Source organism: Podarcis muralis, chromosome 16 (assembly GCF_964188315.1).
Source record: "Podarcis muralis chromosome 16, rPodMur119.hap1.1, whole genome shotgun sequence".
Lineage (NCBI taxonomy): Eukaryota > Metazoa > Chordata > Lepidosauria > Squamata > Lacertidae > Podarcis > Podarcis muralis.
The window spans coordinates 12105685-12120181 of NC_135670.1; the positions used below are offsets into that span (position 1 = coordinate 12105685).

The window sequence follows — 14497 nt, forward strand, 5'->3', positions numbered from 1 at the left end:
TGATGGGAAAGAGCCAAGAACATCTGGAGGGTCCGGCAGGTTCCTCACCCACAAGCAAACCCAATTTCTCACTGTGGCCTTGGCAGAATTTGTTTTCATGAAGGAGGGGTGGTTTATTTCTCTCCCGCACACATACTTTTTCCTGCTTTCCCTCCTTGGTTGATGCAAGGAAGTAGTTCGCTTGCAAAGCCACTTCTGCTTCTCTGTGCCAAGAAACCATAAAGGTTCACTCACGTGCCAAGATGGCCTTTAAAAGGATCTGACAAATTCAGAGGGTTAGGCTACCTGGCCATGTTCTCCACTGTTGGGAGGCCATACGCCCATGAATGCCACCTGTAGGAAACCTCAAGAAGGAAGAGTTGCTGTTGCACTCAGATGCTACTTGTGGGTGTCCTAATCGGGGCGCGGAGAACAGAATGTGGGTGCTAGATAAGCCCCCAGCCTAATCAGACAGGTTCTTATGTTCTTAACATCCTAGGTTGTTTTAATTTTATTTTGGGCATGGTGGGGGAGCAACTTTCTAGCCCTTATGGCCAAAGGATGAGTCTTGAAAGTTATGTGGTGAGAATCACACTGAAATCAGGGTGTGGGGAATGGCAATGCTTTCTATGCTCTAAAGGTGGGGAGGGGGAGTTGTGCCTTGCTAAATAGGATTTTTTTGTTTTGTTTGTTTCTCCACAGCCCTGACAGGAACAATTAATTATACCACACATGAAAATCACTTCACTGGCATTATTTATGGAGGTTGCAAAATTAGGCACAAATGCGATTTGTAGGGGTTGGTTTTTTTTTTAAGTACAGCGTGTGCGCACACTGTCTCAACTGTTCTTCATACTGAACAAGGGAGGCTGGAGAATGGTCTCTTTGCAAAAGGCATTCTGGAGCTAGTCCCTCTCTGTCAGGGAGGATAAGTGAGTTCCTCACAGCAACCCATCCTGCCCCTTCACTATAGCCTTCTGCAGCAATGTTCACAACTGTTCACTTTCACAGTAGACAATGCTGGCAGGGTCCCAGCAGCATCCACACTGGTGGTTTCACTGGGGGAGAGAGAACACCCCCACGCAGTTTTCTGCTCTGCAGTGCTAACTTCTCTGTTATATCATATTCTCGCCCTGCTTCACAGTTCACAACTTTCACGGCTCGTTGATTCAGTACAGGTTGTCCTGAAACAAACCCAAATTGCACTACAAAGTCGGCGCATGCTTCAATTAATTAATTACACAGGTTGTTGGGAAGGTGGCTTCACAAATCCCCATACGCCTCTTGTGGAAGTCCAATGCCACAAGCACAGAAAAGGCCCCCAGAATCCCTTGCAGTCTATCGCAAGGGGATTCTGGGATGTGCCGCCTACAGCAAAGCCACACAGCACCCAATATTCTCCAGAGCTTGCTTTCCCTTGGCAGGTGGACAGGACCAGACTGTGGGCAGCCCCACGTTATGCCAGACCAAAGACGGAAAGGTTGGCTTTGGGCAGCCAGGCCACCATGACTGCCCAATCCTGCTGCCAGCCACACACAAAGCACAAGACTTCCCTGCTCTGCAAGTCTTTTATTGGGCTTCCAATGCCCCAATACTCTGGGAAAGGAGAATCTGCAGCCTTCTAGATGTACCTAAACTAAACCCCATACCCTCTCAGGCCACTGCCCAGGCTGATGGGAAGCGACATACCTTAGAATCCAATGCCATCTGGATTCTGGGAAGACACAGGCTGCCTGTCCCTGGCAAGCTATCTGTGCATTTCATGTATAGGGAGCTGCCTTGCTTAGGAGCCCAGCCCTTAGTCAATCTAGCTCAGTATTGTCTACACCTGTGTTCTTCAAGCTTGGGGCACCAAATACTGCTGGATAGGGCTGGGAATATCTGGTTTTCTACATCACAATAGATCACCAGCTAAACTTATCGATATACCGATATATCACAATGTCTGAAATAAGGATAGAGCATTGGCTGGCTTCACGGTTTTCCCCACATAGTGATTTTAGTATAGCAAACACACACACACACCCAAAAAATATTGCCAGGTCAAAAATTATGAAACTCGTATCACAATATGGACTTCAAACTGGTTTTGGATGATAGATTGCCCAGCCCTACTGCTGGATTACAACTCCCATCATCCATCTGCTTAGCAAATGGTCAGGGAGGATGGGAGTTGTAGTCCAACAACATCTGATGAGGCCCAGACACCAATCAAAACTGACAGGCAGTGGCTCTCCCGGCCCCACCTGGAGGTGATGGGGGTCAGGCCAGAGACCAGACACCCACAAGGACTTGAACCCCTGAGGCTGCCTTACACAGTCAGGCCAGCAGGGCACCCAGCCTAGTAATGTCTGCTGCAACTGGCAGCCTCTCTCCAAGGCTCCAGGCAGAGGCCTTTCCTAGTCCTCATACGTTAGGTTGTATTTGCCGAAGATGGCAGGGGTTGACCCTGGGGCTTTCTGCACCCAAATATTTGGGGCTCCAACCCCCCCCCCCCGCCCCCGGCCACAGAAGTCAGACTGGCCCAAATCTTGAGCCCAAGGAACCCCGCACCTCCACCTCCTTGGAACAGCGTTGCCCCTTCTCCTGCCACCCGCTGCAGTCACAATACAACTCTGGTCTGTGCTTTTATTTGGCCCATCGGTATCAACAAATCCTGAGTCGCGCCTGGAGGTTACCTCCCCTCCCCGCGTGCCCCCTCCCCCGAAGAGATGTCGCTACAATTCCTGCCTTCGCTCAATGTTCAGCAGCTCAACTTCAAAGATTAAGGTTGCGCCACCTGGGGGGGAAAAAGAAAGGGACATCAGGAGTGCGGGCTGGAGGGAGCGGTGCTGGGAAGAAGCACTGCCCATCCCAACCCCTAGAGCAGGTGCCAGAGGGCCCCTGGAAGCTTTGATGGCCCCACAGCTGACTGCCTGGAACTCAAGCAGGGCCACTAGGTTTCAATCCCTTCCATTCTCATCTCCTGGTTTTCAAAAGGCCAGCAGGGAGAAGTATCAACACTTCGCTTGGGGTGGGGAGGAAGCCCCCGCCCATCTCTTCAGAATCCATAGCAGGACTGATTCCAAGGGGGAAAGGGCATGCACGATTTACCTGGGATTTTGGGTGGTGCTCCCCGGTCCCCATAACCTGTGAGCAAAGGGAGAAAAATGGCAAAGTTACCCAAGAGATCAAAGAGTGCAGGGATGGAGCGATCTGTGGGATTGTTGTGGGATTTCAACTCCCACTGAGCCCTGCCAAAAAATGATGATGGCAACTCCTTAGAACATCTTGCCACTGCCACCTCCCTGGGGCAGGTTCTGAACCCAGGAGCCCGATTTCTTCCCCCTCCCCATCCCACATTCCAGCTCCTTACCCAGCTCAGAGGGAATGACAAGCTTTCTCTTCTCACCCTCGCACATCCTAGAAAGACCAAAGGAACAGTATAAATTCAGTTACCAACCAAATACAGTACACGGCTTTGCTGCTGTATAAAAGCAACACAAAACAGGAGGGCTGGAATCTGACTCGAAAATAATTACTTCATTCATATCACTTAACCTTCCCTTCTAACGTTGCCTAGGGGCAGCTATCAATATAAAAATTACATACAAATGAAAAAGCACACTAAATGTAGTTAAGACTGGAGAGAAACACAGGATAGATGAACCGTCCTGATTAACAAGACACTTTAATAAATAAAATGAGCCGGGACAGATGGATTTTCAAAAGACGGCAAAAGATCATTAGAAGATGCCAGCCAGATCTCCTGGGTGCAACTGCACAGAGTGCTCTCCCCCAACATACCCGCCAAAGGTGCCACAGATGCAGCTGGAATACATCAGAGGCCCTTCCTTGAGGTCATGCCCAGATTATGGAATTCTCTGCTCTTTATTTAAAAAAAAAAATTTCCAGGAGACCCAAATAAATAAAGTTTTAGGAGCTTTCCAGCATCCTTTGAGAAGGGAGAGTGAAAATCTGTGCTTCTGACTTGCCACTGGAGAAATTGCTTCGTTTTCCCGTTCGGGTGCTTGAAAACCAGCAACCACAACACAGCGGTCACTGCCACACCTGATCCCTGCTGGGAGGAAGAATTTACCCAAGCAAGCCCTGATCCCAGCCTTTAATGACTTGTCCAGTCCCCAAGGAGAAGATAAACGGCTGATCACGAGTCAGGCTGCTGTCGAACTCTGTCCCATCCTCCAGCTTGCCCTATGAGAGAGTGCAGAAGTTAAAAGGGGTGTGAGCCAACCAGGGTTTCTTCTTAAAACATCCAAGATGCTGTGCTTATTATCCCAAAAGAAGAAGAGCCCTGTGAAGCAAGCCCAAAGAGAGCCCATCTAGTCCAGCACCCTGTTCTCACAGTGACCAACTGGATGCCTCGACGGGAAGGCCGCAAGCAGGACCCAAGCGCAACTCTTGAGAGCCAGTGTGGTGTAGTGGTTAAGAGTGGTAGTCTCGTAATCTGGGGAACCGGGTTCGATTCCCCGCTCCTCCACATGCAGCTGCTGGGTGACCTTGGGCTAGTCACACTTCTCTGAAGTCTCTCAGCCCCACTCACCTCACAGAGTGTTTTGTTGTGGAGGAGGAAGGGAAAGGAGAATGTTAGCCGCTTTGAGACTCCTTAAAGGGAGTGAAAGGCGGGATATCAAATCCAAACTCTTCTTCTCTCCCCACTTGTGATTCCCAGCAACAGACATTCAGAGACATACAGACAAGGGAGCCAGTGTGGCTAGCAGACACTGATAGCCTGGTTCCTCATGGATTTGTCTACTCTTTTAAAAGTCATCACTACATCTTAATAAAGTGGATTCCATAGCTTTAACTATGTGCAGTTTTAACTAAGCACATGTATACAAACACCCTCCACAGCAGGAGGATGGCCCTCCTGTGGCCCTCCGGAGTCCAGTCATCGCTGGACTACAACCCCCATCATGCTGGCTGGGCTGATGGGAGTTCAACAACATCTGGAGGGCTGAAAGTTCCCCATCCCTGCTCCACCCTAGTAAAGAAACCCCAGGGTGTTTCAGCCTTGCTCTCTCACTGACTGACAAACTCAGGGCAGATTCACACATGAGCGCCTATCACTCAGTGATTCACTGCTCCACTGCAGAAAGTGACTCATAAGAACCTGAGAGGCGGAAGCCCTGCTGGGTCAGAGCAAAGGTGAGTCAGGTCGAGGGCCCTGTTTCCTAACAATGGTTAATGAAACGCCTGTTGAGAAGGCCACAAGCAGGACATGAAATTAATACACCCACCCTCTTTTCCCCTGCTGCTCAGATGACCAGGGGCCCTCAACTCTGGAATCCTGCCACCATACAGAGCAGGGATAACTGCCAAATTGAGATGGTTTTAAAAGGGGATTATTTATTTACTTGGTACATTTCTGACCCACCCTTCATGATTCGATCCCAGGTCCACTTACACATAAATTTTTAATTTATAAAACAAACTCATCCTTTAAAAAAAAAACTTAAAAAGGGAGGACAAGACTATCAGTGGCTACCAGACACTAATCTCATGATGCAACCTCCAGGATTGTTTTTGAGTCCCATTAGCTGGGGGAAAATAGTGAGAGGCGGCTATTGCTGTCATGCTTATGGGATTCCCAGAAGGATCTAACTGCATAAAAGAGAGCTCTGCTGCATGAAGCCAGTGGCCCATCTAGTCTAGCACTCTGTTCTCAATGGGAAGCATGCGAGCAGAACCAGAGGGCAATGCTGCTCTCCCTAACTGTGATTCCCAGCAACACAGAATTCAGTAGCATACTGGCTGGCTGCTATGGGAAAGAGGAAACTGAACTAGGTAGCCTTTGGTTTGATCCAGAGGAGCTCTGCTTATGTTCTCTTGCCAAACAGAGGTCTGGAAATTACAGAAAGGAACGAGGTAGAGTAACCTCATGTCCATATGGTTGGAATCAAAGGGGGGTAAAAGCTCCACCCCCTTCTCCTCCTAACACAGAATTTTTCTCTGATTGTCCATTTCCTGCATTCAACTTGCCACCTAACACAGCAGTCATCAAGCCACGAATGAGCATGTGTGAGTCAGCAAGGATGCATGGTTGAAAAAAGCAGCTGAGCCAAGCATATGGTGCAATGGCAGCGTTTGTTAGTGGGTGCAGAATTAAGCTGCTTCAAGAATTCCTTTTTTTAAAAAGCTAAACATCTAGTCCTTATGGTCACAAAAATTTCCGTCAAAGCCTTGGAGATACTCCTAGTGAAATCTCAGAGGGGTTACTGAATTCAGATGTCAAGGAGTAGACAGTTCCATGAGACACAAGACACGTGTGCCTAATTTACAGTAGGATTCTTTTTTTCTTTTATTTCTTTCTGTTGAAGCTCTGAACTTGGGTCACCACAGACGTCTGCCTTCCTAAACAAACCCAACCCCATCAGTGCTTCAGGTCACGGATGGGGAACCTGCAGACCCTCCCGGCTGTTGGGCTCCAGCTCCCATCAACCACAGTGAGCATGGCCAACGGTCAGGGATGATGGGAGCTGAAGTTTTGCAATACCTGGAGGCAGGCAGGCAGGTCCCCCAGCCCTTCCCAAAGAGCCATAACTCTGTGATGAGAGAGCAGGGGCTGGAGTCTAGAAATGAATAGAAGGCCTAACAGGTTCTCCACTGGATTACAATTCACCCTTTGACAATATGTCTCTCCCCCGTGGCTTCTGGAAAAGACCCCGCAAACCTCAAGTTGCTCAGCTAACACTGACCTGCCCTTCCACATCACGCCTGCAGCACTCACCGTATAATGCATGTGGAGCACATCACCCTTGCGGGACTTGATGGGGCAGTTGTCCACCCGCTTCTTGACCCCAATCTGGAGCTTCCGTTTGCCTTCCGTGCCCAGCACTAGCGAGAAGACTGCACACAGTGCCAGAGCGAGTAACGCTGCTCCCTGGCTCACCTGCATCGCATAAGCTCCTGGAAGGGCAGAAACTGGTTAGCTGGGGAGAGCTCTCTGTGGCTAAAAGTCTACTGTCACCACTATCTCTTGCTTTTCTGATCACAATGTTACAGGAAGGCAGAAATGGAGCTGGCTTCCTGGCAGTGGTGTCGCTGCCTTTTATCAGGAGGCAGGGGGAAGTTGGAGCTGTCTATGGTGCACCAATGGGAGTACTTGAATGGCTCCACCAGGGTGCCCACACAGCCCTGATTTCCCCAACACTTCACCCCTCCCTATAAGCAGCAGTGACATTGCTGCTGGCAAGCAGGCCCACCCCCCACTGGGCAAGCCACTTCTGCGGAAAGGGATCCATTCAGCAGCTGCCAGACATAGGGTTTGGTTACTCTCCTTGTACATACAGGAAAAGGAAGAATGGGGAAGAGCTCCAGTCCTTCCATGCCGACACATACCAAGACATGAGTTCTATTTGGGAAGGTCCACAACACAGTCATAAACACCTGCCTTGCATGCAGAAGGTCCCAGGTTCAACTGTCAGGTAGGGCCCTGCCCCGTTTTTCACATGGTGCCCCAATGAACAGAACAGAAGCCTCCTCCCCATGAAGGCCCATCCTTGAATTACAGTAATTCATGCAAATTCAACACTCCCGCCCCAGTCACCAGCACCCCCAGCTCCTACCCTGGCATGCAACAGCATGCGGTCCATTCAGGTCCCCCCGGGAGCCTCCGGACCCCGACTTACCCGTGTGGCCGGAGGCGCCTTGGACTCTGCTCCCTCCCCTGGTGGCAGCCGCCGCCACCCCACTCCAGATTCTCTCAAGGATACTGGGCTGTAGCCACCCCAGGAATAATCCAGCAAGGTCTCTCTGCTCCACCCTCCCTCCTCTGCTCCCTAGTCCTCTAGACAGGATCTCCCACATATGAAATCATCCTTGTTTCTAACCCTTTCCCTCAGGTATGAGCCTAGCATTTCCTCCCCCCTCCCTCCCAGGTGCAGTATCTCCCTCCCCCAACCCATGCCCCCCAAATAGCACCCCCGCCCTAAGATACCCCATATCCACCCTCACCTTGCCCCCCTTTCCTAGGGCCCTCCTTACGGAAGGTCCAAACCCTGGTCTCCTCTGCTTCATCTTCTTCATTACAATTTGTCACCTTGGCCCAGACCCACATGATCCCAGCCCCAGAGGGATCCCTCACCTTGTGAATCCAGACATCCCCGGGACCCCCACCCGCAGGAGCTGGCTTCTCTCGGGGGATCCAGACCTGGCTACGTTCTGGGGAACAACCGACACCCCTAGATTCGGGCTTCCACTCTCTCTGCTTCCCCTGGGGACTGGCTTCCCGTTGCAGCCACGGCAGCCCCATCCTATCAGAGGCCCTGGCTGGCTTGCGGGGCACCCAGACCTGCCCAGAAGCCTCCGCAGGGTCCCGGTACCACTCCTTCTGGACCCACATCCCAGCTCCCCTTACAGGATCCCTCTGGGGACCCACATGCCCCAAGATCCCCCCGGAGTGGCTGCGGCTGACGCCCCGCGCCGGGAACTCTGGTTCCTCGCCGCCTCTTCCCCTGACCACCCCTGGGCCCCCCGCACCCAACTCCCAATCCTCCCTGTGGGAGAGCTGGGTCCCCACCTCTTTGGGGACGCCCTTTCCTTTCACGGCCACAGCCACGCAGGACTCGCAGACCCCCACGCACCACGAGGCTCTCTTCTCCTGCCTCGCTGCTTGGCTGCCGGAGCCGGGCGGAGGGCGGCCCAGGCTCTCCAGGCTCCCGCTGCCTGGGGGACCCCCAAACCCACGAAGCCCCCATCTGCTCATCGTGACTCTCCTCGGGCCACCCTGTCCCTGCGGGGCCTTCCCCACGGCTGGGACCTGGGTCCCCCCACTGTCAAGGGGCCCCACGCCTGGACCCCAGGACACCTGGGTCCCTACGTCCCTCCGCTCCAGCTTCCGCGGCCCCTGCGTTGCCGCCGGCCCTGCGAGGCCCTCCTCGCTACCCGCCACCCCCCACGTGGGTGCGCCGGACGCCTGGGTCCCTTCGGGCCCGCTGGAGCCTCCCCGCTCCCTCCAGCCCGCCTCCTGGGGCTGCCCCATATCTAGGTCCCCAGGCTGCTGCCGCCGACCCTCGCTCGCTCCAGAGCTCCTGGGTGCCCCCCTTCCCTGTCCCCCCGTCTCCTCAGGACCCCCCATCCGCCCCCCCTCCTCACCTCTCCTTTCCTCAACGGATACCACCCCCCTCTGCGCATGCGCGCCTCGTAACGCTGATTTGCCTAACAACAAGGGAAGCAGCCGTGGGGTCCGCCATGTTCCCTCGCCCGCCCCGAGGCAAGTTGGCCGCCGTCACGTGATCGGCGCGGCGCCACGTGACAGGCGCTCGGCCAGCTATTCTATAAACATCAATGACCGGCATTACGATTCTAGTTCTCTCCTCTCGGGACATGGGAGAAATAATCAGAATAATAAGGGCATGCCCCCCTTCAAAATACAAAAATTATAACGGCCTCGGCTTGCACGTGACATAAGTCATTTCCGTTCTGGGCTGAGGCATATGAGCTGCAGTAGGCGCACTGACGTGTAAGAGCGCCCCCTGGTGTTGAAGTGGAGAAAGGGCTCCCCGGCCTCTCTGAAAGTGGCCTCGTCTTCATCACGTGGCTCCGATGATGATGATGATGATGATTACCCCGCCCATCTGACTAGGAGGGCCCTAGCCACGCTGGGCGGCTTCCAACCAATAAGTCTGTCGTAAAGTGAGCCTCTTGGTTAAATTTTGGAACATATTATTTCCTTAATGCGGTTTTATTTTATTTTTTAATTGTTAATTTAATTTATTTTCCTTTCTCCCCATGCATTGTAAAACCTACATTTCAGCCAGCTCCCAAGTGGTTAACAATAAAAATTGATTTTAATTTTTTTCCTTGGCATGCACTTTATTTTTAATGTATTCATTGATTTAATATTTTTCATTTATTTCAGCAGTCCAATGCACACTGACATTGGAGCAAATCTCACTGATAGGAAATGGGGCTTACTCCCCAGTAGACATTCATAAGTGATTTCCTACTCCCTGCCCCCGCAGTCAGGTGAATTTACGAACACAAGAACCTGCCTCAGATCTTGGATCTATCTAGCTCTCAGTCTACATTGACTGGTAGTGGCTGTCCAAGATTTCAGTCAGGGATCTTTGCCAGGGATACGTGGAGATGCCAGGGATTGAACCTGGAACCTTCTACATGCAAAGCAGATGCTCTACCGCTGAGCTATGGCCCTTCCCCAAATGTGCTGTACCCACTGCATTGCAACCTCTCCTTGTATGATGCAAACCAAACGAGTAAGAGGAAGGGGTCATTCACCCCTGATCCTCTAGTATTTTTGTGCGCCAACACCCATCCTCCCTTCCTAGCTTTTAGTAGTGGCCTTGGGAAAGGTGGCTGCGGAGAGAGATTTCTCCCCCCAACTCAACATGCAGGCCTCCAACTGGACTCTGTAAATATTGACTCTTCCAAGGTTAGGGCCAAAGTCTGCTTGGAAACCCCACAGGGCAGCTTTTCCAAATGCCCATTCCTGGGAAAGACATGGCCCTGTGTCCCAGGCTGCCCATAGGACAAGGGAGATGAACCCGAGTTAGGAGGCCCCACAGGTCCCCTCCACTTCCAAGAATCTTGTTTCTGAATGTGGCCAAAGGTCACTCTCATCCGATGCCCTGTTTCCAAGTCCGGCCAGTCAGATGTTTTTCGGGAAGACCACAAGCAAAGGGATGGAGGAAACAGTCCTCCCCTGTAATTGGCCTCCCTGTTCTCTGGGTATTGTGCCTCTGGACATGGAAGTTCTATTTTAGCTGTGGCAGTAAGGCTGATTCCAGAAGGTTGGCAGCACTTGGTATTTACCAGGGCCCCAAGACCCATGGCGCTGCGACGTCTTCTTCGAACAAAACACCCAGGAAGATCGGGAGTAGCCTGGGAGAAGTCTCAGTTTGCACATCAGGGCTCTTCCAAATTATGGGGGCCCAATGAGAGTTCAGTGCCTGAGCCCACTCCCAAATCCTGGAGCCATCGATTTTCCTCCATGGATGTGTCCTATCCCATTTCAAAGCCAGGGAAAGTTGCTATCACCACCACCTCCTGAGGCAGCCAATTCAATAAATTAACAATGCACTATGTGATGAACTAAATTTATTTTGGCTGTCCTGGATCTCTTGCCAGTCAGTTTTGTTGGCTAGCCCCAAGTTCCATTATTACAAGAGAAGGTGGGTAAATCGCCTTCCTACTTTCTTAACGCAACACATACTTTTATCACCCTCTATCGTGCTTCTCTTGGGTGTCTTTGATTCTTAAGCCATATGGACCTCCACAGCCCTCCATCTGGCCCTTGGGACTCTCCCCAGGCCACACCCCCTCCAGAGCCCAACTCTGCAACCTCCTTGAGGGTTTTGCCTGGCTGGAATCTGCCCTTGAACTGTGATAATGCCCTTGCTTATCTGGATGGGGAATAGAATGTGTATATAGAAACCAACCAATTGCACAAAGGTAAGATTTACATTTGTTACTCCACCCACTTTTGCCTTTGGCCCCGCCCACCCCTGACATGTGGCCCCCAGGAACTTGTCAAGAATAGAAATGTGGCCCTCAAGCTGAAAAAATGTTCCCCACTCCTGTTTTAACTGAAAAGTCTGTGAACTAGAGTTGTTAGGAGACTGCTATTCCCCTCCCACAGCTACAATTCCCTGGGAAAAGGGATTGGTGGCTAAATCACTCCCGGTATTCTTTTGGTACTGAGATGTTTGCCACCCTGGGATCCTTTGGAGGAATTACAGTACTGTACAGTAAGCCCACAACCTGCGTGCCTGTATCTTGTGCACATTCAGCCTTATGGACTTGGGAAAGATTATAAAATATACAGTATTTATTAAGGGGGCAGTTAGGGGGCCGGCATTCAGGAAAAAAGACTTCTGCAATCCCAAGCGCCATTGCACCCAATGTGTTTTGACTATGTGCAATTTTGGCTTTAGGTGCAATCCCTGGAACATAATCCCTGTGTAAGTTGCTGGCTTATACATTTATAAATTTAGTAAAACAATAATAATTAGGGTTGGCCCAGGTCAGGAGCAGTCCAGACCCTGAGATTTCGGGGCCCAAACCTGAGACCTAGAGGAGGCCACTGGTGACATCATCAGGGGCGGCCCATCCATTAGGCAAGATGAAGCCACTTGCTTCAGGCAGCAGATCTGCCTCCCTGCCCCACTTCCCTGTTGTGCTGCTGCCAGTCCCAGCAGGCTTTCACCCATGGCCCATATAACCCCACTGCCCTTGCCACTGCATCAGGGCAGGGTTGGTGGCAGGGTATAGGCAAAACACCTCGGGCCAGCCCTGGGGGTCATAGGGAGACAAGCCCTGGTGTTCTCATGGGGGTGGGCCCTGGTGATTCTTCCTTTGCGCTCCCACTGAGCCCTGGAGACGGAGGTTAATTGGGAGAGGGGAAGGGCGGAGGGCAGATCCCTCAGAGAGTCTGTGCAATAATTTGGAGCTGGCTCCTGCTGGACTAAAGCTTGCAAGCTGCATGCGTAGTCTTCTTGATCAATTTTCTTTCAGGCACTCTCTCCCACGTGGAGATTTGTGCCCTCCCCCTGCCAGCTGGAAGGGGCCAAGCAAACCTGGAGGCTTCAGGGCAGCCCTGGAGGTCTGGCAGCCCTAGGAATAATATATAGCAGAGTATGGTATGTGACCTGGTCAAGAGGGGGGGGGGGAGGCAGGAAGCTCCCGGGCACACGTCAGCCAAAGAAGGGGAAGGGTGAAATATTGTGCAGAGGCCCAGGCGCCAGGGCCGAGGCTGTGAACACACCCAGTGCAAACCCTTCCAAAGAGACCGTCACAATATATTAGACATATATGGTCTGGAGACTAGCCGATAGCGAAATATGTAAATACTTGCAAGTGTGACAAAATGAGCAGAAAGGAGAGAGGACCACGGACACGTCATCTCAAGGCCAACCAGCCGTTCTAAAGACAAGACCTTCAAAGGCAGCCGTGCTGCCAGCTCAATGCAGTTTTGTGATGCGATTTAGCCATATATGTCAAGGAGCAACTGTCTGTTTCCCAGCCTCTGTTTTGGTGGATGATTTTGGCCACGAGTTAGAATTGACACCCCCCTCCCCCCAGCACCCTTGGCTCTGTCCCTGTCCCTGGTCCAGGAACCAGACTCACAGAGATGGGGAAAGCAATGCTTTTTTTGCCGTGCCACAAAGGGAAAACTAGTCTCTAGTTCAGGGGTCAACGGGCCAAACCTAATTCACAGGCCAAACATCAGACTTCCCTATTTGTCCTGCAATTTTTCTGCCCCCATGGCCAACTGCCCGACACCTGATGTCATTTCATGGGGAAACTGGCTGTTGTACCTGAACCCTGCAGTAAGTAGGATTGACCCATCCTGTTCAGGAAGTCTGGTTCTGCTTGGGCCACTCCCAAGGGCCAACTTGGACAAATGGGTGGGAAAACCCACCTGCCAATCACCTTACATCAATGTAGCATCAGATGATGGGCATGTGGGCCGTCCCACCTACCTGTTAAAAGTCAGTCTTCTGGGGAGGTGGGTGGAACTTTCAGAGATATTGCTGGACTACAGTTCCCATCATTCCTGGCCAGGCTGGCTGAGTCGCAAGTCCAGCAACATTTGGAATGCCCGCATGTAATTATCTGGATGGCAGGGTTTTGCCCAGTGATATGCGTACGAAGGAAGAAATGACAAGCCTTCCCCTGAGCACATGAGGAGTGCATAAGCACACACAGTTTCTAGGATTCAAAGGTTTCCAGCTTGAAGAACCCGTGGCTTCTGCAAATGGGAAGCCTTTGGAGTCCTCGCACGTCCCCGTTTAGGATCAAACTGCTTGTTGTTACAGAGCCAGCTCCGTATTCTTCATGTGAAACTCACACAGCCAGGATCCCCCCACCCGACACACACACACTGACACACACAGCCGGCATGGGCTGGGGAATCCATGCGGAGAAGCACGTCTCCGCCTGGCACTGCCAACGCTGGGCATGGCTGGGCCCATTCAGCCAGCCTGGGAAAGAAAGGAGCGAGGGACTCAGTCATTCACGGGCCCTGAAAAGAGGAGTCGAGTTCCCCAGGGCTGGGGAGGGCCAGAGGGAGGGCGCTGTGCTAACAACGGCAGCCCAACTGGAGCTGCAGGAAAAGCCCGGCACTGCTTCACCCGGGCCAAAATACCTTGCCAATTTATAAACAGCTGCCCATTAGCCATAATAGCTAAATGGGAACAAGTTGAGCAGCTAGTAGACATGGAGCCAAATGGAGCCTCCACAAGCAGGGGCAGTCTGCTCCATACCAGATGCTGGCAATGGTTATTGTCTCCATGCCATGCTTTGTGGGCTTCCCAGGGGCATCTGGCTGCTGACCACTGATGGAAGCAGGATGCTGGGGCAGGTAGAGGGTAGACTCTGGATTTTTGCATCTATGTGGCCTGGCAGAAGACTTGCTTGTCTCTTCCAGAAATGTAAAGAATGCCCTTCTCAGAATGAGGCAGCCTCCTCTAGGGTATAACAGGGATCCCTTGTGGATACTTTCCCATCCATTCATAGCACTGCCACCCATTTTTTTTCCTTTTGCAAAACCTTTGGCAGA

The 14497-nt window shown here is 51.9% G+C and overlaps 1 protein-coding gene across 4 annotated transcripts; it reads right to left on the reverse strand.

Moving 5' to 3' along the window:
- Positions 1 to 2593: 2593 nt before the first annotated feature.
- LOC114586480 (peptidyl-prolyl cis-trans isomerase FKBP2) lies at positions 2594 to 9227 on the reverse strand. 4 transcript variants are annotated; one of them, XM_028710007.2, is made up of 6 exons: positions 9073 to 9227; positions 6707 to 6885; positions 4058 to 4170; positions 3335 to 3381; positions 3073 to 3108; positions 2594 to 2758 (listed from the first exon to the last, which is right to left on the reverse strand). In XM_028710007.2, exons 2-6 carry the CDS (start codon positions 6872 to 6874, stop codon positions 2697 to 2699), a joined length of 426 nt encoding a protein of 141 aa, XP_028565840.1. In that variant the 5' UTR covers positions 6875 to 6885; positions 9073 to 9227; the 3' UTR covers positions 2594 to 2696. The 4 variants fall into 4 exon arrangements, with proteins under 4 accessions (XP_028565840.1, XP_028565839.1, XP_028565837.2 ...); XM_028710006.2 differs by lacking the exon at positions 9073 to 9227 and adding an exon at positions 8498 to 8995; XM_028710004.2 differs by lacking the exon at positions 9073 to 9227 and adding an exon at positions 7933 to 8414.
- Positions 9228 to 14497: the final 5270 nt, after the last annotated feature.

Coding starts and splice junctions, on each gene's coding strand:
- LOC114586480 (XM_028710004.2), bottom strand. CDS start 8,320: ATGTGGGTCCAGAAGGAGTGGTACCGGGACCCTGCGGAGGCTTCTGGG. Junction 6,886..7,932: donor CCCTAGGAAAGGGGGGCAAG/GTGAGGGTGGAT, acceptor CTGCCCTTCCAG/GAGCTTATGCGATGCAGGTG. Junction 2,759..3,072: donor AGCACCACCCAAAATCCCAG/GTAAATCGTGCA, acceptor TTTCCCCCCCAG/GTGGCGCAACCTTAATCTTT.